The 23023-nt window shown below is 46.3% G+C and overlaps 1 protein-coding gene across 2 annotated transcripts in view; it reads left to right on the top strand.

The window, feature by feature from the left end:
* GIGYF1 (GRB10 interacting GYF protein 1) overlaps nucleotides 1–23023 on the top strand; it is a 1483862-nt gene that overhangs the window by 1121681 nt on the left and 339158 nt on the right. For both annotated transcript variants that reach the window (XM_086946110.1, XM_086946109.1), the window contains one exon: nucleotides 19209–19382. In XM_086946110.1, the coding sequence (XP_086802236.1) occupies nucleotides 19209–19382 (174 nt within the window). The remainder of the gene's footprint in view (nucleotides 1–19208; nucleotides 19383–23023) is intronic.

The raw sequence follows: 23023 nt of genomic DNA, 5'->3' as shown, positions 1-23023 counted from the left end.
GGAGGGCTGAACTTCGGTGCTGGAGCTGCTCAGGGTTGGGGCTTCTCGGACCCCAAAGCACTCACTCGAGGATCCCTCGGCGGTCGTGCTGGGCAAGCGTCGTGCAGTCTTGAAGATGGCCGGTCCCTCGAGGTCTCGTCGCACCCACGGATCTCAGCTGAGCTGACGATGTGGGTAGAGGTCAGAGGTGCCAGGGAAGCCGGGTCTCGTCGTGCTGGTCAGTCGGATTCCGGAGGAAGGACGTGCAGCAAACGGCAGTGTTCTTGGATGGTGCCTGCGGGTGCAGGGTGACTACTCCTTAGTCACAAGGGAGAAATCTTGAGAAGAAGTCAAGAGTTCCTTTCGTAGAAAGTAGTTTCAGGATTCAAAGATGATCTAATTTGGAAGGGGGCCTATACTAGGAAAAGGGACTGGCACGCGACTAGGTCCTGCCCATGGGTGGGACCAGGAAGGGGGGTGGTTACACCCCTCTCCCATGCCGGACTTTCCCCAGCTCAGGGGCTGGTGTGCCCCTGGAACTGGTTCTAGCCAGCAGATGCATAGTGAGCACCGGGGTGCCACTTGCAGTCACCTTCCTGTAAAGCCCTGCCTACCCAGGATACACAAAACCCTGTCTGTAATGGTGCTAGCACCGCCCCTGACAGGAAACCCTTTGTCCAAGCTCCCCTCGCTGGAAGGACTCCCAGCTGCAGGGGGTCAGACTTGTGTCTGTGGTGGCAGCATCCATTTTGTGATGCTGAGGCTTGAGTTAACTTTAGCCGGGGTTCACAGTTACATACATGTCGTATCCCTCTAGAAGGGTGGAATGCTAACCCCGTCGCCAGAATTGGCGAGGGGTTAGTATTCCAATTCGTATGACACCTTACTCGACATGTTTTGATAAAGCGATACCAAAGATAGCATATAACCGCGAGGATTATAATGCACTTAAGAGTATATGGTATGCGTTATCATGGAACAGCTATTAGGACTTGGTTCCGCAAGCTGCAAACGGGCTCAGCTCATGCCAGAGCACCATCTCACACGATTCCAAGCACTCTGCCTTCAGGATTGTCAAGGCCTGCCATAGGAGTGACTGATAGGAATCTGTGTGTCCATTTTAGGGTTAGATATAGGTATACTATATCTAAAGCAAAGGGTGATTACACCACCTTGCCCCAGCTGTCGTGCAGCCAGTTGTGTCAGATTTGGATGGCCAGCCAGGGGTGGCATAATACATGCTGCAGCCCCTGGTAGGCCCTGGTTACACCTATGCCCTGGATACCTAAGGTATGCTGTACAGGGACTGATAAGGTGGCCCAGTACCAATCGGTAAATGCACCTAGGGTACATGCTTGTCAATTTAGAGAGAGAACAGCTAGGCTGTGGGTCTGATTAGCAGGCCAACAGCCAGGGAAAGTCGTAAACCAGTGAAGCAAAAAGCAAAACTCGGTGGTGACCATAGGATTGCAGAACCCACTCTCCTACATAACCCCCCCCCAAAAAAAACTTAGGGACATTAAACTAACCTTGACCAGGTGAGTCTTCTTGTTCTAAGTGGAAGTACCTGGAGAGACCATCTGCATTACCATGGTCAGTCCCTGGGCGGTGCTCCACTGTAAAGTCCATCCCCTGTAGGGAAATGGACCACTTAAGAAGTTTGGGTTTTCACCCTTCATTTGATTTAGCCATAAGAGGGGCTTATGGTCGGTCTGAATCTTGAAGTGAGTGCCAAACAAGTATGGCCTCAGCTTCTTCCTCTCAATAGCTGACCAACGTTTCTCTCTAGGGGTCAGCCTTCTACTTATAAAAGCAATGGGCTGGTCATGACCATCAATATTCAGTTGAGATAGAACAGCTCCCACACCCAACTCAGAAGCATCTGTTTGGACAATGAATGGCTTGGAGTAGTCTGGACTCTTGAGAATAGGTGCAGTGCACATGGCCTGCTTTAGGTCATTCAATGCCTTCTGACAGCTAATCGTCCACTGAACTTTCTTTGGCATTTTCTTACTTGTCAGGTCATTAAGTGGAGTCACAATGGTTCCAGAATTTCTGACAAATTTCCTATAGTAACCAGACAGGCCCAAGTAAGCTCTGACCTGTGTCTGGGTGGTTGGAGGAGCCCAGTCCTTTATGGCCTGTATCTTGCTATCCAAAGGTTGAACTTGGCCTCCACCTACAAGGTGGCCCAAGTATACAACTTGACTCTGCCCTATCTGGCACTTGGTAGCCTTGATAGTGAAGCCTGCCTTTTGCAGGGCCTCTAAAACTTTCCTCAGGTGGATCAGGTGATCCTCCCCGGTGGAGCTAAAGACAGCAATATCATCTAGATATGCTGCACAGAAGTCATCCAACCCAGAGAGAACTTGGTTCACCAACCTTTGAAAAGTGGCAGGTGCATTCTTCAAACCAAAGGGCATCACCACAAACTGGTAATGACCTCCTGGGGTAGAGAATGCTGTTTTGGCCTTGGCATCCTCAGCTAACCTGATTTGCCAATAACCAGCTGTTAGGTCAAATGTACTCAAGAATTTGGCAGAAGCCAATTTATCTATGAGTTCATCTGCTCTTGGTATTGGATGGGCATCTGTCTTAGTGACAGCATTGAGACCCCTGTAGTCTACCCAAAACCTCATCTCTCTCTTACCATCTTGGGTGTGAGGTTTAGGCACTAGAACTGCAGGACTAGCCCAGGGGATCTCTGAGGGTTCAATGACTCCCAATTCCAACATTGTCTGTACTTCTTGTTTGATACAGTCCCTGGCGTGGTCGGGTTGCCTGTAGATTTTACTCTTTATAGGCAGACTGTCACCAGTGTCCACCTCATGGGTGCACCAGTTTGTCTGACTGGGTGTCGGAGAGAAAATTTGTCTGTAGGATTGAAGAACCTGTTTACAATCCTCTTGTTGATGCTCAGAGAGGGTGTCAGAAGAGACTACACCATCTACTGACCCATCATCAGGGTTCTGAGTGAGCAGGTCTGGGAGAGGGTCACTCTCTTCCTCCTGTCCCTCATCTGTAGCCATGAGCAAGCCCATGTCTTCCCTGTTGACAAATGCATTGAGCCTGTTCACATGAAGTACTCTGTGAGGGCTCCTGGGAGTTCCAAGGTCCACCAGGTAGGTGACCTCTCCCTTTTGCTCAATAATGGTATGGGGCCAGACCACTTGTCTTGGAGAGCTGCTGGAGCCACTGGCTCCAACACCCACACCTTCTGTCCTGGGTGATACACAGTCAGGACAGCCTTTTGGTCATGCCAAGCTTTTTGGAGTTCTTGGCTGGCCTCCAGGTTTTTAGATGCCTTCTCCATGTACTCTGCCAACCTGGAGCGGAGACCAAGTACATAGTCCACAATATCCTGTTTAGGCTTTTTGAGAGGTAACTCTCATCCTTCCTTCACAAGACATAGGGGTCCTCTCACAGGATGCCCAAACAGAAGCTCAAAAGGGCTGTAGCCAACCCCCTTCTGTGGGACCTCTCTGTAAGCAAACAGAAGGCAGGGTAAAAGGATGTCTCATCTTCGCCTAAGCTTTTCAGGTAACCCTTTTATCATCCCTTTTAGGGTCTTGTTGAATCTCTCAACAAGCCCATTACACTGTGGGTGATAGGGGGTGGTGAATTTGTAGTTGACACCACACTCCTTCCACATAGCAGTCAAGTATCCTGACATGAATTTTACACCTCTGTCAGAGACAACCTCCTTAGGAAACCCCACTCTGGAGAAAACTCCAAGTAGGGCCCTGCCCACAACAGGAGCTGTAGTGGTTCTAAGGGGAATAGCTTCTGGATACCTGGTGGCATGATCCACTACCACCAGTATAAATCTGTGCCCAGATGCTGTTGGGGGGGTCCATTCGTCCAATAATGTCAATCCCCACTCTTTCAAAGGGTACCCCCACCACAGGTGGAACTAGACCGGATTAAGGGGAGAGGTGGAGGCCTGGCTATCATCTTAAAAGAAAAGTACTGTTGTCGCACCACTACCGAAGCTATTCCTGAGTGCGAAAGCCTAGCATTCAGCATAGACCTTACGGTGAATCTCTCCTTTACTGGCACTCTGATTTACCGGCCCCCAGAACCAGCTAAGCTGTTTCACAAATCCTTACCAGATATATTAGCCGATCGAATTTTAACCTCCGCCAACTACACGGTTCTAGGAGATCTTAATTTCCATTTTAACTCCCCCATAGATCCTATTGCCAGGGAATTAATCGACGATCTTGCAGCCCTACAACTGACCCAGCTGGTCACAGCCCCCACCCACGAAAAGGGTAATCTCTTAGACTCAATATTCAGCAACTGCACTGAGCTAATAGTGGGGCAACCTATTCGTCTTCCCTGGTCGGACCACTTCTTGGTCCCTTTTTCCTGGCTCACCGATAAGTCTTTCTTATCCACCCCTCAACCCATAACCAAGCGTAACTGGAAAAAACTCTCTATAGAGCAATGGACTACCAACCTAGAACGCTCCTCCCCACCTTTCTGCACAGACCCCAACCAAGCAAATAAAAATTATGAGAGTTGGGTCAGGGACTCGCTAGACACTATCCTTCCTCTACGGAAATCTATTCCAAAGAAGACACACAAAACTGCACCCTGGTTCTCAGATACCCTGAGAGACCAAAAGCGCCTCTGCAGGAAAAAAGAGAGAGCCTGGCGACTCGATTTCCACCCTGACAAAAAATCCCAATATAAAGAGGCAATCAAAACCTATAGAAGCGGGATTAGGACGGCACAGGCCTCCTACTTTGCAGACAAAATTATGGCAGCCAACTCAAAACCGAAGGAGATTTTCAACATAGTAAAAAACTGCATCAAAGTGAATACTGCCCCCCCTTTGACAAAAACGCCGGAACAGTGTAACGAGTTAGCAGATTTTTTTCATAACAAAGTCTCTCAAATATACTCCGCTTTTCCGATAGCAGCCAGCAACTCAGGAACATCCAATCATACTCCTGTGAGCACTTCCCCCCCCTTCAGACCAGCCCACTCTGGAACGCTTCCCTTTATTAGACCTGAACATCCTTGATAAACTGGCACGGTAAGTCAAATCTGGCTCCCCCCGCGATCCGGCTCCTCCGGAGGTACTACTCCAGGCAAGCCAAGCCACACTCCCTGTGGTACTAGACCTACTTAACTCCTCCATCTCCTCCTGTACTGTACCCACTGGATGGAAGAGAGCCATGGTTCGGGCATTGCTAAAAAAAAACACTCTCAACCCAGAAGACCACTCCAGCTACCGCCCAATCTCATTACTTCCCTGGGTAAGTAAGGTGCTGGAGAAGTACATAAATACCCAGCTAGTACAATTTCTGGAAAATAATCTGCTCCTGGACCCAACCCAGACAGGCTTTAGGCCCATGCACGGCACTGAAACTGCCCTGCTTGCAATATCCGAAGAGTCACGAAAGATATTAGATCAGGGAGGATCAGTGGCAGTGATCCTCCTTGATCTAAGCGCGGCCTTCGACACGGTCAGCTATACCACCTTGCTGAATCGCCTATGCAACATCGGCGTCACAGGCGATGCTCTAAGATGGTTTGAATCTTTCCTTAACAACAGATCTTTCCAGATCTTTGATGGGGACACAGTATCAGCCAGTAAGTCTCTGAACTGTGGAGTACCGCAGGGCTCCTCATTGAGCCCTGCGCTGTTCAATGTCTATATGAGACCACTGGCCGGGATCGTCGAACCATACGGTATAAAAATTGTATCATATGCCGACGATACCCAGCTAGTGGTCTCATTGGCTCAAGAGGGTACCAGACATATGTCAGCAGGCCTGATGAAATGCCTTGAGGACGTTAAGGAGTGGATGACAGACTCCTCCTTAAAACTTAACGGAGACAAAACTGAGCTCATGCTCTTGGGCTCAGTATCTCCAATGTCTTTCACCCCCCTCTGGCCCCCATGCCTGGGTACCCCCCCAGCTCCCAAGGACAGCGTAAAAAGCCTGGGAGTTTGGCTTGACAAAAACCTCTCCTTCTCCACTCAGGCCACCAAACTATCTGCCACATGCTTTGGCCTACTAAGAACACTAAGGAAAGTTCTCCCCCTCCTACCAATGGAAGCCAAACAAGTGGCAATACAGGGCTTGATTCTATCCCGGCTAGACTCGAACAACGCCCTGTATGTTGGAGCTCCAGAGATGACCCTGCGAAAGTTACAGGTGGTGCAGAACTGTGCGGCCCGCACCCTGTCACAGATCCCACGGACCCAGTCAGCAAAACCCGCACTGAACAGCCTACACTGGCTTCCAGTAAGACAGAGAGTGGCATTCAAGGCACTATGCATTGCCCACCGAGCTTTCTGGAAGTCGGGCCCAGCTATCACAGACCAATTAGTCACGCAATACCACCCCAACAGAAACCTTAGATCTACGGAGGCCTTCCTGGCAGTGGTACCCAGAATCAGGAGAGCTAGGTCCGGAGGTAGGATGTTCTCCTTAAACGCATCTAGGATGTGGAACTCACTCCCCCTACAGCTCCGGACTAATTCAAACCTACTCTCCTTCCGTAAATAATTGAAAACCTACCTGTTTGCGAGGTCCACCGAACTTTAAAACCCATCCGTCATACTCAGTTCTGTCTTATGCCTCAGCGCTTGGACGCCCTTGGGCAGCAACCGCGCTTTATAAATGACAATACAATACAATACAATACAGGTAGTGGTATAAGGGGGGCCTTTGTTGTGCCACCTGATTTGCCACTGGCTTGGCAGGTGACACATGAGCGACAAAACTCTTTAGTGTCCTCAGACATATGAGGCCAGTGAAAGTGTGGGGCAAGCCTGTCCCAAGTCTTGTTCTGGCCTAAGTGACCTGCAAGGGGAATTTCATGGGCCAATGTGAGAAGGAAACCTCTGAGACAAGGGGATGACCAGCCTCCTGGTAGCACCAGGCTTGGGGTCTCTTGCCTCAGAGTAAAGGAGTCCATCATCCCAGTACACTTTATGGGCACCTGTGGCATTCCCTGCAGCCTCAGCAGCAGCCTGCTGTCTGAGGGGTTCAAGAGATGAACAGTCTAATTGAGCCTGCCTTAAGTCTGCCCCGGAAGGTCCCCCTGTCCCAAGGAACTCCACCTGTTCAGGTTCAAGCTCCCCCTCTAGGACAGTTCCTTCTGGGGTCTGTAGGTCAGTCTCCTGTGAGAGCTTATCCTCGCCTTGAGGCGAAGGGGAAGGCACTGACTTAACCCTGCTGTTCTTACTCTTGGTTAGTGTCTGGTCCATTGTTCCAGGATCCAGCACTAGTTCAGCTGGGCATTTCTTGGCCTGTGACCTACTCACAGCAAGGGCATGTGCTGACAAACCTAACATCTCCACATGAGTCCTATACTCCACATCTGACCATAGAGAGGATTCCAAATCATTGCCCAAAAGACAGTCCACTGGGAGGTCTGAACTAACAACAACCCTTTTGAGGCCATTTACCCCTCCCCAGGAGAAATTAACAAGTGCCATACTATGGGTGGTAGTGACATTGCTAGTATTGGTCACTAGGTAGTCTGAACCTAGTATTACCTGTCCAGGGTCCACAAAGTTTGGTGTCACAATAGTGACACTGGCACAAGTGTCCCTGTAGGCCTTAGCCAATCTTCCATTGATTAAAGGCGTTTGCCTGTACTTGCCCAGTGTACTGGGACTTATTGTAGGGGTCAAATCCATGCCCCCAGTACAAACAAGAACAGCCTGGGTAGGTACTCTGACCAGGTCAGAGTCTGCCTCAGATACCAATGTCAACCCCACTATAGCCTTAGGGGGAACACTACCACTACTAACTGAACTAGGGGTTGCAGGTGCCTTAGGGGCAGTAGTGGTAGGAGCTGGGCCTTTCTTGGTGCACTCACTAAACCAGTGAGTATTACTTTTACAGTATTGGCACCATGGTTTCTTCTGACCATTATTCTTCTTCTTTTGGGAATTCTGGGACCCACCCTCCTTAGATTGTAGGGGCCCTGTTGAAGACTTCTGGTCATTTTGCTTATTCTCATTACCCTTCTGGTCTGCTTTCTTCTGGCCACCCTGGTTCTGGTTCTGCTGCTTGACCCTTGTCCTGACCCATCTGTCTGCCTTCTTTCCCAATTCTTGGGGAGAGGTCAGATCTGAGTCAATAAGGTGCTGATGCAACAACTGATTTTGACAATTACTTAAGATTTGTTCTCTCATAATTAGATTATACAATCCTGTGTAATCAGTAACTTTACTTCCCAGTACCAGCCTTCAAAAGCCTTAGTGGCACAATCAACAAAGTCAGCCCAATCCTGAGACTGAATTTTCTGGGTGTCTCTGAACAGCAACCTGTACTGCTCAGTTGTTAAGCCAAACCCATCAATCAGTGTATTCTTCAGGACTTGGTAATTGTTAGCATCCTCCGCTCTAGTAGTGAGGAGCTTATCTCTACCTTTACCTTCAAAGGAGAGCCACAGAATAGCTGCCCACTGACTCTGGGGGATGCACTGGACAGTGCAGGCCCTCTCCAAAGCAGTCATCCATTCTTGTGAAGTTGATCAGGATAATCTAATTTTAAATGGGACCAGCTCCTACCTTTATTCAGCTAAAGGGGGCTGCACTACGACTAGGTCCCTCCTCTGGGTGGGACCAGGAAGGGGGGTGGTTACACCCCCTTTCCTTTGTCCGTTCCTGCGCCAGCTCAGGGGCTGGAGTGCCCCAAGAACTGGTTTGGACCGGCATATGCACAGGGACACCTTGTGTGCCCCAGGCATGTCTCATTCCTTTCAGCCCTGGCCTACCTAATACACAAAATCCTGTCTGGGGTGGGGCTAGTACCTCCCAAGGCAGGAAACCCTTTGTCCGAGCCTCCCTCGCTGGAAGGACTCCCAGCAGCAGGAGGTCAGACTTGTGTCTGTGGTGGCAGCATCCATTTTGTGATGCTGAGGCTTTAGTTAACTTTAACCGGGGTTCACAGTTACATCCATGTCGCGTCCCTCTAGAAGGGTGGAATGCTAACCCCGTCGCCAGAATTGGCGAGGGGTCAGTATTCCATTTCATATGACACCTTACTCGACATGTTTTGATAATGCGATACCAAAGTTAGCAAATAACCGCAAGGATTATAATGCACTTAAGAGTATATGGTATAGCGTTATCATGGAACAGCTATTAGGACTTGGTTCCGCAAGCTGCAAACGGGCTCAGCTCATGCCAGAGCACCATCTCACATAATTCCAAGCACTCTGCCTTCAGGATTGATAAGGCCTGCCATAGGAGTGACTGATAGGAATCTATGTGTCCATTTTAGGGTTAGATATAGAGATACTATATCTAAAGCAAAGGGTGATTACACCACCTTGCCCCAGCTGTCGTGCAGCCAGTTGTCAGATTTGGATGGCCAGCCAGGGGCGGCATAATACATGCTGCAGCCCCTGGTAGGCCCTGGGTACACCTATGCCCTGGATACCTAAGGTATGCTGTACAGGGACTGATAAGGTGGCCCAGTACCAATCGGTAAATGCACCTAGGGTACATGCTTGTCAATTTAGAGAGAGAACAGCTAGGCTGTGGGTCTGATTAGCAGGCCCACAGCCAGGGAAAGTCGTAAACCAGTGAAGCAAAAAGCAAAAATCGGGGGTGACCATAGGATTGCAGACCCCACTCTCCTACAACGAGTAAGAGCGTCGACCCTGTTCACCGCCCGTACCGGTACAGGCTTCGGTTCCACCCCCACCTTTGGGTCTTGGTATACACCGATTGAAACCTTCTAACGCCCTGCCTTCAGGCTCGGCAGCGAAGAGTATTAAAAAGCCTCCAGTCGACTTGGGCTCGAGTCAGTCAGTCAGTCTCGAAAAGCAAAAAGTGCTTAAGCCGAAGTCAACACCGGCACCCAAACATCCATCGGTACCGAAAGTTACCGAAACCAAGTTCGGTGTCGAAAGACGTTCTTAAGGTTACCGAAACGAAAACTACCACGGTAACGGAAAAAGCGGACCCGAAAGCAGTTTCCAAACCGAAACGCACTTCGGACCAAAAGGCAGATGAGTCTAAACACTCTGGATCAAAAGCTTCGGATCCAAAAAGTACCAATTCAAAGAAAAGGCAAGAAAAGCCTTCGGAACCAAAACCAAGACCCGTTCCAAAGTAACAGACACTGTAAAGCATAAACCTGTCGGCCCCAAACAAGATAAATCGGCGCCGAAAAAGGATTTACCAATAGAAGAGCTTTTCCAACCTGATGTAAGGCAAAAGACTAAAAATTCATCCAAAGACTGGACATGTGAACACAGTGCCTGAAAAGAGGAAAATGGACTGTCCTAAACCATCGCCTGTTCCTCCAAAGAAGCATGTTCAGACCTCCCCTATAAGACTGCCTTCACCAGAAGTAGAAATACTTCCAGATAGTTCTCCTGTACATTCACCAGGTAGCACACATAGCCTTATACCGTAAGATGAGGATTATGGAGATACATACTCAATCGACAGTTATCATCAAATAGATGAGGTTAATGACCCAGATGATATTGCTGGGCCATCAGGTGACCCATGGGAAGATTACAATGCACCAGATCTACCACAAGACGAGGCATACCCTTCTAGGCCATCTCCACCAGATGACACCATTGGGTTCACACAGCTCATTCATAGAGCAGCTACTTTCCATGGAGTAGACTTGCATACAGATCCAACAGAAAAAGATTTCCTTATGGACACACTATTAACGTCACATAAGACCACAACAGCACTTCCAATACTTAATGGAGTGGTAAGACACGCACCAGAAATATTTAAAGACCCAGTCGGAGCCAGGGTAATTAACCCCAGATTGGAAAAGAAATACAAAGCGGCTCCCTCTGATCCAGCATATATTAAGTGACAGTTGCCACTAGATTCACTGGTAGTGTCAAATGCGAGAAAACGAGCCAACTCTCAGACAACAGGGGATGCTCCACCCCCTGACGAATGTAAGCTTTTGGATGCTTCAGGGAAACTCACCCTATCACAAGCTGCAAATATATGGACAATTGCTAACACTCAAGTTCTGTTAGCAAGATATGACAGTGCTCATTATGATGAGTTAGAGTCTATCATGCAACACCTGCCAGAGCAATATAAGGCCAGGGCTGCTGACTTAATACAAGAGGGCAAAGTAATAACAAATACCTCCATAAGATGCCCACTAGACACTGCAGACACAGCATCTAGAGCAGTAAATACAGGGGTTCTGTTGCGCAGACATGCATGGCTACGAATCAATGGATTTAAACCAGAAGTACAAGCCAGTATTTTAAACCAGCCATTTGACCAACATCTTTTCGGTCCAAATGTAGACAGTGCATTAGAAAAATGAAAAAAAGATACAGATACGGCAAAATCAATGGGAGCTTTACAAACGCAAGCCCATAGACATTCCTTTTGTCGCTCCTCATATAGGGGCGCCTCTAAAAGTTTCCAAACTGACAACACCTCCTCTACTTACAAAGCGCCCAACCAAACGTCGCCTAATAAGGGATATTATGGAGGAGGGTATAGAGGGGACAATAATAAAGGCAGAGGCAATAACAATTGCAACGCCTCTACTCCCAAACAGTGACTTCCCTTTCATCACCCCAGACCATTCCACTCTGGTTGGGGGAAGATTACAACAGTTCCTACCTGTCTGGAACTCCATCACCACAGACAGGTGGGTAAGACAAGTAATTCAGTCAGGTTATTGTCTGGAGCTCACTTCCACTCCTCCAACAATACCACCCAGAAAACGTCCTATGTCACAGGAACACCTCTCACTAAGACAAGAGGTAGAATCACTACTGCAAAAGAACGCAATAGAACTAGTACCAAAAGAACATCAGAGCACAGGGGTTTACTCCCTCTATTTTCTCATACCCAAAAAGGACGGGTCTCTCAGACCGATTCTAGATCTGAGACCCCTAAATCTGAGACCCCTAAACCTATACATACATTCAGACCATTTTCATATGGTCACATTACAACAGGTTCTACCATTACTAGAGAAAGGAGACTTCCTTGCCACATTAGACCTAAAGGACGCCTACTTCCACATTCCCATTCATCAATCTCACAGAAAGTACTTAAGGTTTGTACTAGAAGGTCAGCACTACCAATTCAAAGTGCTCCCCTTCGGAGTAACAGCACCTTGAGTGTTCACAACGTGTCTAGCAGTAGTAGCAGCACACTTAAGAAGGGACAACATTCATGTCTTCCCATATCTCGACGACTGGCTAATAAAATCCAAGTCATACAACCAATGTGTACAGCACACAAGTCAGACAATCTGCCTGCTGCACAAGTTAGGGTTTACAATAAATCCAAAGAAGTCACATCTACAACTGTCCCTTTCTCAGCAGTATCTAGGTGCCACAAAAGATACTTCCAGGGCAATAGCATACCCCAACTTAATAAGAATACAAGCTATACAGACTCATCAAAAGATTTCAGCCACAACACTCATTACAAGCTCGAGTGTTCATGCAGTTAGGAATGATGGCATCTTGCATTTTCATAGTACCATACGCAAGACTACAAATGCGCCCCATACAAGAATGCTTGGCAAGTCAATGGAATCCGGCTCAACAAGAGATAACGGATCTGGTGGTGGTAGACGACCGGGCACATCGCTCTCTGCAATGGTGGAACACCAAAAACCTTTCCAAGGGCCGGCCGTTTATAGAACCTGTTCCACAAATGATATTAACAGACTCATCTCTCACTGGCTGGGGAGCGCATTTAAAAAATCACACAGTACAGGGTACGTGGACAATGAAACAAAAGTATTCCACATAAATTATCTGGAGTTACTAGCAATTTTTCAAGCTCTAATATCGTTCCAACATTACCTGTCAAACAAAGCTATACTAGTCCGGTCGGACAACATGACAGCAATGTATTACATTCAAAAGCAAGGAGGGACACACTCCCTACAACTCTCCCGGCTGGCGCAGAGGATTTGGAGATGGGCCATCCCTCAAAACAGAGTTCACTATCAATTTGCAGATCTGTTAAGTCGTCAAAGACAACAGATACACGAATGGGAACTTCATCCTCAAGTTCTTCAGCCATTTTTTCAAAGGTGGGGACAACCAGAGATGGATCTGTTTGCCACCCACCGCAACTACAAATGCCCAAGCTTCGCCACCAGATATCCACACCCATTATCCAAAGGCAATGCGGTATGGATGAACTGGTCGAACAAATTTGCGTATGCTTTTCCACCTCTCCCACTAATTCAATTAGTGGTACGCAAGCTACGACAACATTCTCTCACGTTAATTCTCATTGCACTAACATGGGCGAGTCAACCATGGTACACCACGCTACTACAGCTCTCCGTAGTACCACATCACAAACTAAAACTCTCCCCACATCTACTAACACAGAACCATGGAGAGATTATGCATCCAGATCCAATGCAGCTCAATCTAGCTATCTGGCTCCTGAAGTTTGAATATCTAAATGTACCTCCTGATTGCATGAATATCATTGAGGAGGCAAGACGTCCTACCACTAGAGCATGTTATGCAGCAAAATGGAAAAGGTTTGTTGTCTATTGCACAAATAACGTCAACCCCTTGGATGTTTCTATACAAAACATCATGTGTTACCTAATACATTTGCAAAGATCTAACTTTGCGTATTCCTCAATCAGATTTCATCTTGCTGCTATAGCAGCATATCTCCAAAACAGACATTTGTCATTGTTTAGAGTACCTACAATCAATGAGTTTATGGAAGGGCTTAAACAAATAATTCCTCCCAGAATACCACCCTCTCCAGTATGGAATTTAAATATTGTTCTCACAAGACTTATGGGTACGCCTTTTGAACTATTGCATAAGTGTGTTACAGTTTCTTACATGGAAAGTTGCTTTTTTAGTAGCAGTTACCTCACTAAGAAGAGTGAGTGAGATCCAGGCATTAACAATTCAAGAACCATTTATACAACTTCATCATAATAAGTGGTTCTCAAAACAAATCCAAAGTTTCTGCCAAAGGTAATTTCACCGTTCCATCTCAATCAATTGAGTTGCCAGTATTTTTACCGCAAACGGTTGCAGAAAGAGCTCTGCACACACTAGATGTAAAAAGAACACTTCTATACATTGATAGGACAAAACCTTTTCGTAAAATTAACCATCTGTTTGTGTCCTTTTCACCTCCACATAAAGGCAATTTTATTTCTAATTCCGGCATCGCTAGATGGATTGTTAAGTGTATTCAAATTTGCTACCAAAAAGGAAAACGCCTAGGGCTCATTCTACCAGTAAGTTAGGAGCATCTATGGCATTCTTAGGGAATATACCATTAGATGATATTTGTAAAGCAGCTACATGGTCTACTACACACACATTTACAAAACACTATTGTGTAGATGTGCAGGCAAAACAACAAGCAAGTGTGGGCCAGGCTGTACTAAAAACATTATTTCAAACTACTGCAACAGATGTGGGTGGCCGCCAGTAAGGGAGAAACTGCTGTGCAATCTATGCAACAGTGTGTGGTCTGCAGCCCATATGCCTCGAACGGAAAATGCTACTTACTAGTATGCATCTGTTCTTGTCATGTAGGGCTGCAGAACTACACACTCCCACCCGGTTACCTATATCTGTTCCAGTATTATCTTATTTAGATACACAACACATGGTCCTTTTTATCTGTAATTATACATCTTCATCATTTGCCCAATGGCGAAAACAATCTGATGACCATGCACACTACGGTCTAAGGGAGGAGTCATCCAGCGGACAAAGACTCTTCCAAGACAACAAAGTGTAATCGTCCGGGCCCACCACCAGATGGTGATCTAATGCAACAGTGTGTGGTTCTGCAGCCCTACATGCCTACAACAGATGCATACTGGTAAGTAGAATTTTCCTTTCTTCTATGGGCGAAAATGGACTGGTTTCACTTCGAAATTCTTCTAAGTTTTTGAACTTTAAAATATTCACCTATAATCAGCTGAACAACGAATTCCGATTTACTCACCTGGTATCAGGAGAGACAGTGCTGCACATTTTAGCCCGGCATCAGCCCTGAAAAGTAATTTTAACCGTACTGATTAGTAACCTGAATTTTCTTTCATAGGAAACCATTGACTGTTTTCCTGTTAAATTTCTTCTAAGTGTTGATTTTTGCAACCTACAAATATTATTTAAAAATCCTTCCACCTACCAAAACGTAATTATTTACCTGTTTTAGAAAGAGGTCCCAGTGCTGAACATAGGAGCCCAGTCCTGGATTACAAAAGTAACGTGAACATACTTTACCTGCAAATGGAATTTTCTTCCATAGGAACCTATTGACTGCTTTTCTGTGAAATTTCTTCAAAATGTCGATTTTTGCAAACTACAAATATTCTTTAAAAATCGTACCAGCTACCAAAACGTAATTGCTTACCTGTTTTAGATAGAGGTCCAAGTGCTGAACCTAGGAGTCCAGTACTGGATTACAAAAGTAATGAGAACCTACTTTACCTGTAAATTGAAGTTCCTTCCAAAGGATAACATTGGTAATTTCAACTGAAAAAGTTTCTAAGTGTCAACTTTTAAAATACAATAATATTCCTTAAAAATCACTACTGTAATCAAAACGCTTTTACTTAACTGCTTACAGCTCATGGCCCGGGACTAAATCTAGGATCCAGTCCTGTAGTTCGAAAAGTAATCTACAAAGTAACTAATTGCATTCAACCAGAAATTTCCATTGAGCTCCATGTTGCATTGTGTTTGGAATTGTTTCCTATTGCAACAAACTGTAACTATTGCATTCAAAAAGTCTATTGCCTATTTGAAAAGTATTTAACTAAAGTAACTCATCCTGAGAAAGTATATTTTGATACCTTGGTTCTAAAATAAAACTATATCTTTTGATACAATACCATTGGCCTAGAGTTCAGTTCTTGAGGGTGTGAGACCATTGGCGGACTGAGTGTGTACAATAAATGCTTTACACTGTCCTCTGATACTGCCTTACTGCTTGACCAAGCTACCACTTTAGAGAGTAAGATTATATCTCACTTTAGCCTCTGCCAAACCTCTGGGGGCTGGGGACTCTATACACACTGTACCTTACTTTGGTCCAGTATATATAGAGCCACTTTCCTACAGGGTCCTTTCGCAGACCCTCCTTCTCAGGGGGTATTGCTAGGGTATCTATTCTACATGAAGGAATCTGCGGCTAGTAGTCTATCAGATGTACGAGTTACTTACCTTCGATAATGATGTATCTGGTAAAGACTATTCTAGCTGCAGATTCCTTCACGGCCCGCCCTTCCTCCCCTATTCTGCGAGGACCCTTGGGTTGGTCTTCGGTACTCTCCTCCCTGTGGGGGGCTTTGTCTCCTGTGAGTGCCTTCTTTATTCTTGCCGGGTAGCTCCGACTGGGGGCGGTTCATTCCTCCTTTGGTTCTTTGGAATATGTTGTTCCGGTGCTCTGGTGCCCTGCTGCTCTGACTATTCCAGGTTTGGGGAGGATTGCTTTCTATCCCTGTCCTCTCTCCCTCCCCACCCTAACTTCTATTGCTATCCTCTGCTTAGGGTAATCTGGCTATGTCTTGTCCTTGTCCCTTGTGGGTGGTTGCCCTCTATGTTGGGGTGGCTTGGAGGTTTGTTGTCCCTGTCTGTCTTGGGGCTGGTCCCCTTCCTTGCTCACGATGGGGGTAGTAGGTTTACTATATGTGCCATGATTTTTACGCTTGTTCCTTGCCTCCGGGGCACAGGGTTGGGAGGCTGTTTATGTGCTGGCAGGGTCCTGCGCAGGGCTCTGCTTGTTGTTTCTTCTTTCCCTGTCTTTCGGTTCTGCAGTGTTGACACTACTCGGGATGGTGGTGTTAGTCACCGTTTCTTTCCAATTTTTCTGCTCTTCATACACAGTTCCCATGCTTCCACAGTTTTTTATCTGGTGGTTCCGCGTTGTGGTGCGGAAAAGTACTCAGAAGAAAACTGACGTAGGCGCGCCGGGTCTTATGTAACCTCGCTGAGGTGGCGTACGCGGAAGACGCCTGGGAGGAGTCTCATTGTCGCCCCGGCGCGCAGGTATGCTGTGGCAAAAAAGTTTCCTGACAGGAATTTAGGAACATGGATTTCAAATGGACACAAACTGACAACAGGAAATACTGACTATGGATTAATAATACACATTATAGCATATGGTTAAAAAGATGCTTTATTTAATAATATTATTGAGGATCTAACTTTTTAACATTCATTGATTTAGATCCAGCAATGAATCTCATGCTGTGCACTTTGTAATTTTTATGCGTCACAATACATTTCAATATAAATATACAATTCATAAATAGATCCAAAAGGTACAAGAATACTTAATATTAATCAGAAAACATGGCTAGAAATAAATTATAATTGCTACGTGCGTTTCGGCTATTAGCCTTCATCAGGAAGCCATGATGTATGTTCCAAATGTACCAATGTTGTATTGCAGCCACAATACGAGGGGGTGGACTCTAGATGCACATTTAGAGTTGCACTAAGGCCAAGGATATGACAGTCAGGGGTGCAGAGGTTAACTCTTCGCTGCTAGTAAGGTATTGGTCGTGTAGAATTTGATACAATGCTACCCTGTGGTCTTCTATATTTTTGAAAACTTGGCAATATCGCAGCATAGAGTAACGCAGGATAGTCCGGGAGATATCAAGGGAGCGGGACATCTTGGTTGAAACTTGTTTTGTATCGGCTCAAGGTTTGTAATTCCTCGCTCCGGGTGATAGATGGAAACAATGCGTCTGAGGAGATGGAGTCGGTAGCATCCTCCAATGGTGGGGTCTTGCTCTCCGGAGTCTCGACTGGATGCCATATTGCCAAGTTTTCAAGAATATAGAAGACCACAGGGTAGCATCGTATCAAATTCTACACGACCAATACCTTACCAGCAGCGAGGAGTTAACCTCTGCACCCCAGACTGTGTCATATCCTTGGCCTTAGTGCAACTCTAAATGTGCATCTAGAGTCCACCCCCTCGTATTGCGGCTGCAATACAACATTGGTACATTTGGAACATACATCATTTCTTCCTGATGAAGGCTAATAGCCCAAACGCGCGTAGCAATTATTTATTTCTAGCCATGTTTTCTGATTTATATTAGGTATTTTTGTACCTTTTGGATCTATTTATGAATTGTATATTTATATTGAAATGTATTGTGACGCATACAAATTACAAAGTGCACAGCATGAGATTCATTGCTGGATCTAAATCAATGAATGTTAAAAAGTTAGATCCTCAATAATATTATTAAATAAAGCATCTTTTTAACCATATGCTATAATGTGTATTGTTAATCCATAGGCAGTTTTTCCTGTTGTCAGTTTGTGTCTATTTGAAATCCATGTTCCTAAATTCCTGTCCGGAAACTTTTTTTCCACAGCATACCTGCACATATATATTTTCTGGGGCCCCCGCGCATAAGCGGGAATGTAATTATGACTATTGATGAGGATACCCCTGGAAGAGAACTAGGAGAACAGGTAAGTAAATTACCCTTACCTTCGTTAACAATATATCTGTAAGGGACATATATTAATTATAGATTACTTACCGCCCCACCCATCCTCCCCGTTCTCTAAACTGACTTCTAGAGTAAGGGACCCTAGTTTTGTGCTCCAGTGGTCAGTGTCTTGCCTGGCTCTGCGCTTCTGGCATGGAATGTCATGTCAAGAACTGACGTTCCCTCGCAGGAGCGGTGTGTAAGAAGATACCACAACGCCGAATGCGGACTCGACTGATGCCACCTACTGATGCACAAGGGTACTGCTACGAAAAAATGTTTCTGAATCCAGTCTGATGCCTGTGGGTAATTCTAAGGTAAGGAATCTATAACTTAAATGTCTTACAGATATATCGTTACTGAAGGTAAGTAACTTGTTCATCTGTTATTTTTCTTCAAATTTAACTGGTTTCTTCTAGAGTGTGTCTTATTTATTGACTGTTCAAAAGCTTAAACTGCTCTACCACACTACACAAAAGAGAGCAATTGAGATCCTTAATTTGAGCCCAGTGAGCCAATAAGTGTCATCTGTACCTTCTACATAGTATCTCGTTTTGGTACACTACATAAAAAGCCAGCTTCTTACACACTAGAATTTTGCTGCTGACCTTTCCATCTTTTCGCCAGGAATTAAGCTAGATGTTCTGCCCCTCTTTCAGAATTATAGTTTTGTTTCTTTCTTATTCGCTTGCTCCTATTCTTACTCTTTTGAGAACCAACCCAAACACTTGTTTCCCCCCCACCCCCTCCAAATAGACTCGCCAACAGCAGGAGCTGCTCCTTAAGTTACTTCAACACAGCCAGCAGCAGAGTTCTCCACCCCTCTGGAACAGCCACTCCAAGAGTATATCCATGAAGGCAGTCCTTGAGTTTCAGCAGCAGGAGAACGAACGCCTTCTGCAGAAGCAACAGCGGGCGCAGCAACGAGTGGTGAGTTTTAAACTCTGGCACAACTACACATGCAGAATTAACCATCTGGGCATCTTGGTTCAGTTACCAACTGCATCCACACCACAACGAATACCGTAACTTGATGAATGCTAGCAGATGTGAGTTTTAGAGCACTTTGATATGCGCCTTGTAATTGTCCCACATACATTCATTAGTCTTTCACTGCTGTAACATTGCTGCAGATCAATTCTGTTATAATGCAGGATATGAATACCAGCATTCTGTCCACCACACCATTGTTTCTCATAGATCTACCTGTGGATTTCCTCACCTTTTGAATATCCTGATGGGCCAGCATTCCACTGAAACCTTTCTGTTAAAGGCATATGAGCTGCAGATCGTACACTTAGCATTAGATCTCCACCTGGTGTTGGCTCGGATGATTGCAGGTTGTTGTCTTCTTGGAGAAGTCTTTGTAGTCACGATATAGGTGACTCCTCCCTTGGACAATACTGCGCATGGGCAGGCTCCATCCTTAGATTGTTTTTTTCCGCCACTGGGTTCGGATGAAAGTTTCTCCGCTCCGGCTAGAAACACTTTTCCAGCAACTTCGAAGCGAAAAACTTCCACAACCTTCCAAAAACTACCTTCGACACCGAAGACAAGGCTTTTCGACGACATAACCTCCATTCCAGTCATCGAAGTGGGTCGTTAGGCCTATCGACGCTGTGCGGCCTACACCACATGGAAAGAACTCCGTTCAAGAAAATGCCAGAAATGCCAGGCAAAATTCCCGCATAGCGATCATCACGAGGTTTGCAACCTGTCTATCGCCAGACCACAACGAGTCAACCTGCACAGCTTGTGTGTCCTTCCGATCGAAGAAGACCATCCGGGATCAGAAGGCCCGTTGACACAAAATGAGATCAGCCCCAGCGCCAGACAATATCTAAGACGAGGTTCCGCTCGTTCCAAAAGAAGATGACTCGCCAGATCATATCAGAGGCAAAGGACTCGGACGACTCGATTCCATCACGTCAACCCGTGAGTACCTCTGCCCCTGCACCTCATACACTGCCCGAGGCAAAGGTCAGCACTCGGCCCAGGGGGCCCAGTCGAGACCAAGCGCTCCCTCTTGAAGCCCAGACTTCGAGCTTGGCTCCGAGGAAGACAACTACGCCTTAAGGTGCTTCGGCACCGAGCAAACCACACGTGCCGATTCCACCACTTCCAACGGCACCGAGGCCAAAAGACTCTTTGGCACCGAAACCAAAAGACTCTTTGGCACCGAAACCAAAAGACTCTTTGGCACCGAAACCAAAAGACTCTTTGGCACCGAAGCCAAAAGACTCTTTGGCACCGAAGCCAAAAGACTCTTTGGCACCGAAGCCAAAAGACTCTTTGGCACCGAAGCCAAAAGACTCTTTGGCACCGAAGCCAAAAGACTCTTTGGCACCGAAGCCAAAAGACTCTTCGGCACCGAAACCAAAAGACTCTTCGGCACCGAAACCAAAAGACTCTTCGGCACCGAAACCAAAAGACTCTTCGGCACCGAAACCAAAAGACTCTTCGGCACCGAAACCAAAAGACTCTTCGGCACCGAAACCAAAAGACTCTTCGGCACCGAAACCAAAAGACTCTTCGGCACCGAAACCAAAAGACTCTTCGGCACCGAAACCAAAAGACTCTTCGGCACCGAAACCAAAAGACTCTTCGGCACCGAAACCAAAAGACTCTTCGGCACCGAAACCAAAAGACTCTTCGGCACCGAAACCAAAAGACTCTTCGGCACCGAAACCAAAAGACTCTTCGGCACCGAAACCAAAAGACTCTTCGGCACCGAAACCAAAAGTCTCTTCGGCACCGAAACCAAAAGACCCTTCGGTACCAAAATCAAAAGAAGCTTTGGCTCCAAAGCCGTCGACTTCTAAAGATAAAGATGGAAAGTCAGCTTCCTCTCCGAAGACTGCTGTTCCTGTGAAAACACCTGCAAGGCCGGTTCCCGAGGTCCCGAAGCCCTCTGACACGCCTGTCAAACCGAAAGCAACACCGTCGGCACCAAGAACTTTGCCACAGGACACTAACACCTCCCAAGGCAAAACGACAAAAAAACTCTGTCTGAACCGAAAAAATCGACGCCAAAAAGGTTGTAGAGGAGGAAGAATTGTTTAGACCAGACCCCAAACAGAACAAAATCTACATAAATCCAAAGACTGGACATGTTGGTGCTATACCTCTTAAGAAGAGACCAACAGAAACGCCACCTACACCTGTGGTTCCTGCCAAAAAGGACTGTGCAACTTCCCCCTTTGCACCCTCCCTCTCCTGTATCTCCTTCCTCTCCTATCCCTCCTTACATTTCACCTCAAATCTCTCCTGTAGCCTCTCCTGCATACTCACATTCACCACAAAATGATGAGGAGTATGGCCTAGGTGGTGGGGAGGATCTGAATACAGTCCCAAATACATATCCTTTAGATGAGAATGTCTATACCTTTCCACCTCATAATGTGCCTGATATCCTGGATCCGCATTTATACCCATCAAAGCCCTCTCCTCCAGAGGACAGCATTGGCTTTAATCACCTCTTACACAGGGCTGCTATCTACCACAATGTTACAATGCATTCTGATGACATTGAAGAGGATTTTCTGTTGGATACTTTTGAGCCATCACATAGATCCACTCACATTCTTCCCATGATCAAAGGAGTCATTAAGCACGCTCCAGAAATATTCAGAGATCCTGTGCGTGCTAGGGTATTAAATCCAAGGATAGAAAAGAAATAAAGGCCTGCACCCTCTGACCCAACCTATATTAAGGGACAGTTATTGATGCGTTCGGTAAAAGGATTGCTGCACAAGCTACAAATATATGGCGCATTGCCAATACACCAGCCCTTCCCTCACGTTATGACAGGGCTCATTACGACCAATTAGAAACACTAATGCAGCACCTCCCAGATCAGTATAAGGATCAGGCAACTGAGCTTATTCAAGAAGGCAAATTAATGTCCAATGCTTCAATAAAATGTGCACTAGATGTCGCAGATACAGCTGCTAGAGCTGTAAATACTAGTGTGATACTCAGGAGACCTGCATGGCTGCGTATTTCCGGGTTCAAACAAGAGGTGCAAACCACAATTTTGAACCAGCCCTTTAACCAGAACCAGTTATTCGGTCCAGAAGTAGACATTTACCTGGAGAAAATGAAGGACACGGACACGGCAGAGTCAATGGGAGCCCTACAGTCCACACAAACTAGAGGTTCCTTTCGTCGCTCCTTTTATAGAGGAGGCTCCAAGCAGACTGAAGCAGATACAGCAACATCTTTCAAAACACAAACCTCCTCTAATAAAGGATATTTTAGAGGAGGATACAGGGGCAATAATAACAAGGGAAGAGGACGCGGTAACAGCAATCGCTCCTCCTCCTCAACTAAACAGTGACTTCCCTCTGCTCCCCCAACAGCATTCCACTCCTGTGGGGGGCAGATTAACAGTTCCTGCCTGTCTGGAACACCATAACAACGGACAGGTGGGTGAGACCGATTATCCAACATGGCTAGTGCCTAGAACTTACAGCAACCCCCCCCAAACATACCACCCAGGCAGCGTCCCATTACTACAGATCACATGACTCTGCTTTAACAAAAAGTCCTAGCACTTCTACAAAAAGATG

This window comes from Lissotriton vulgaris, chromosome 12, assembly GCF_964263255.1.
Source record: "Lissotriton vulgaris chromosome 12, aLisVul1.2, whole genome shotgun sequence".
Taxonomy (NCBI): Eukaryota; Metazoa; Chordata; class Amphibia; order Caudata; family Salamandridae; genus Lissotriton; species Lissotriton vulgaris.
The sequence above is the reverse complement of the archived record's forward strand: the minus strand, read 5'-3'. Positions and strand labels throughout refer to the sequence as shown.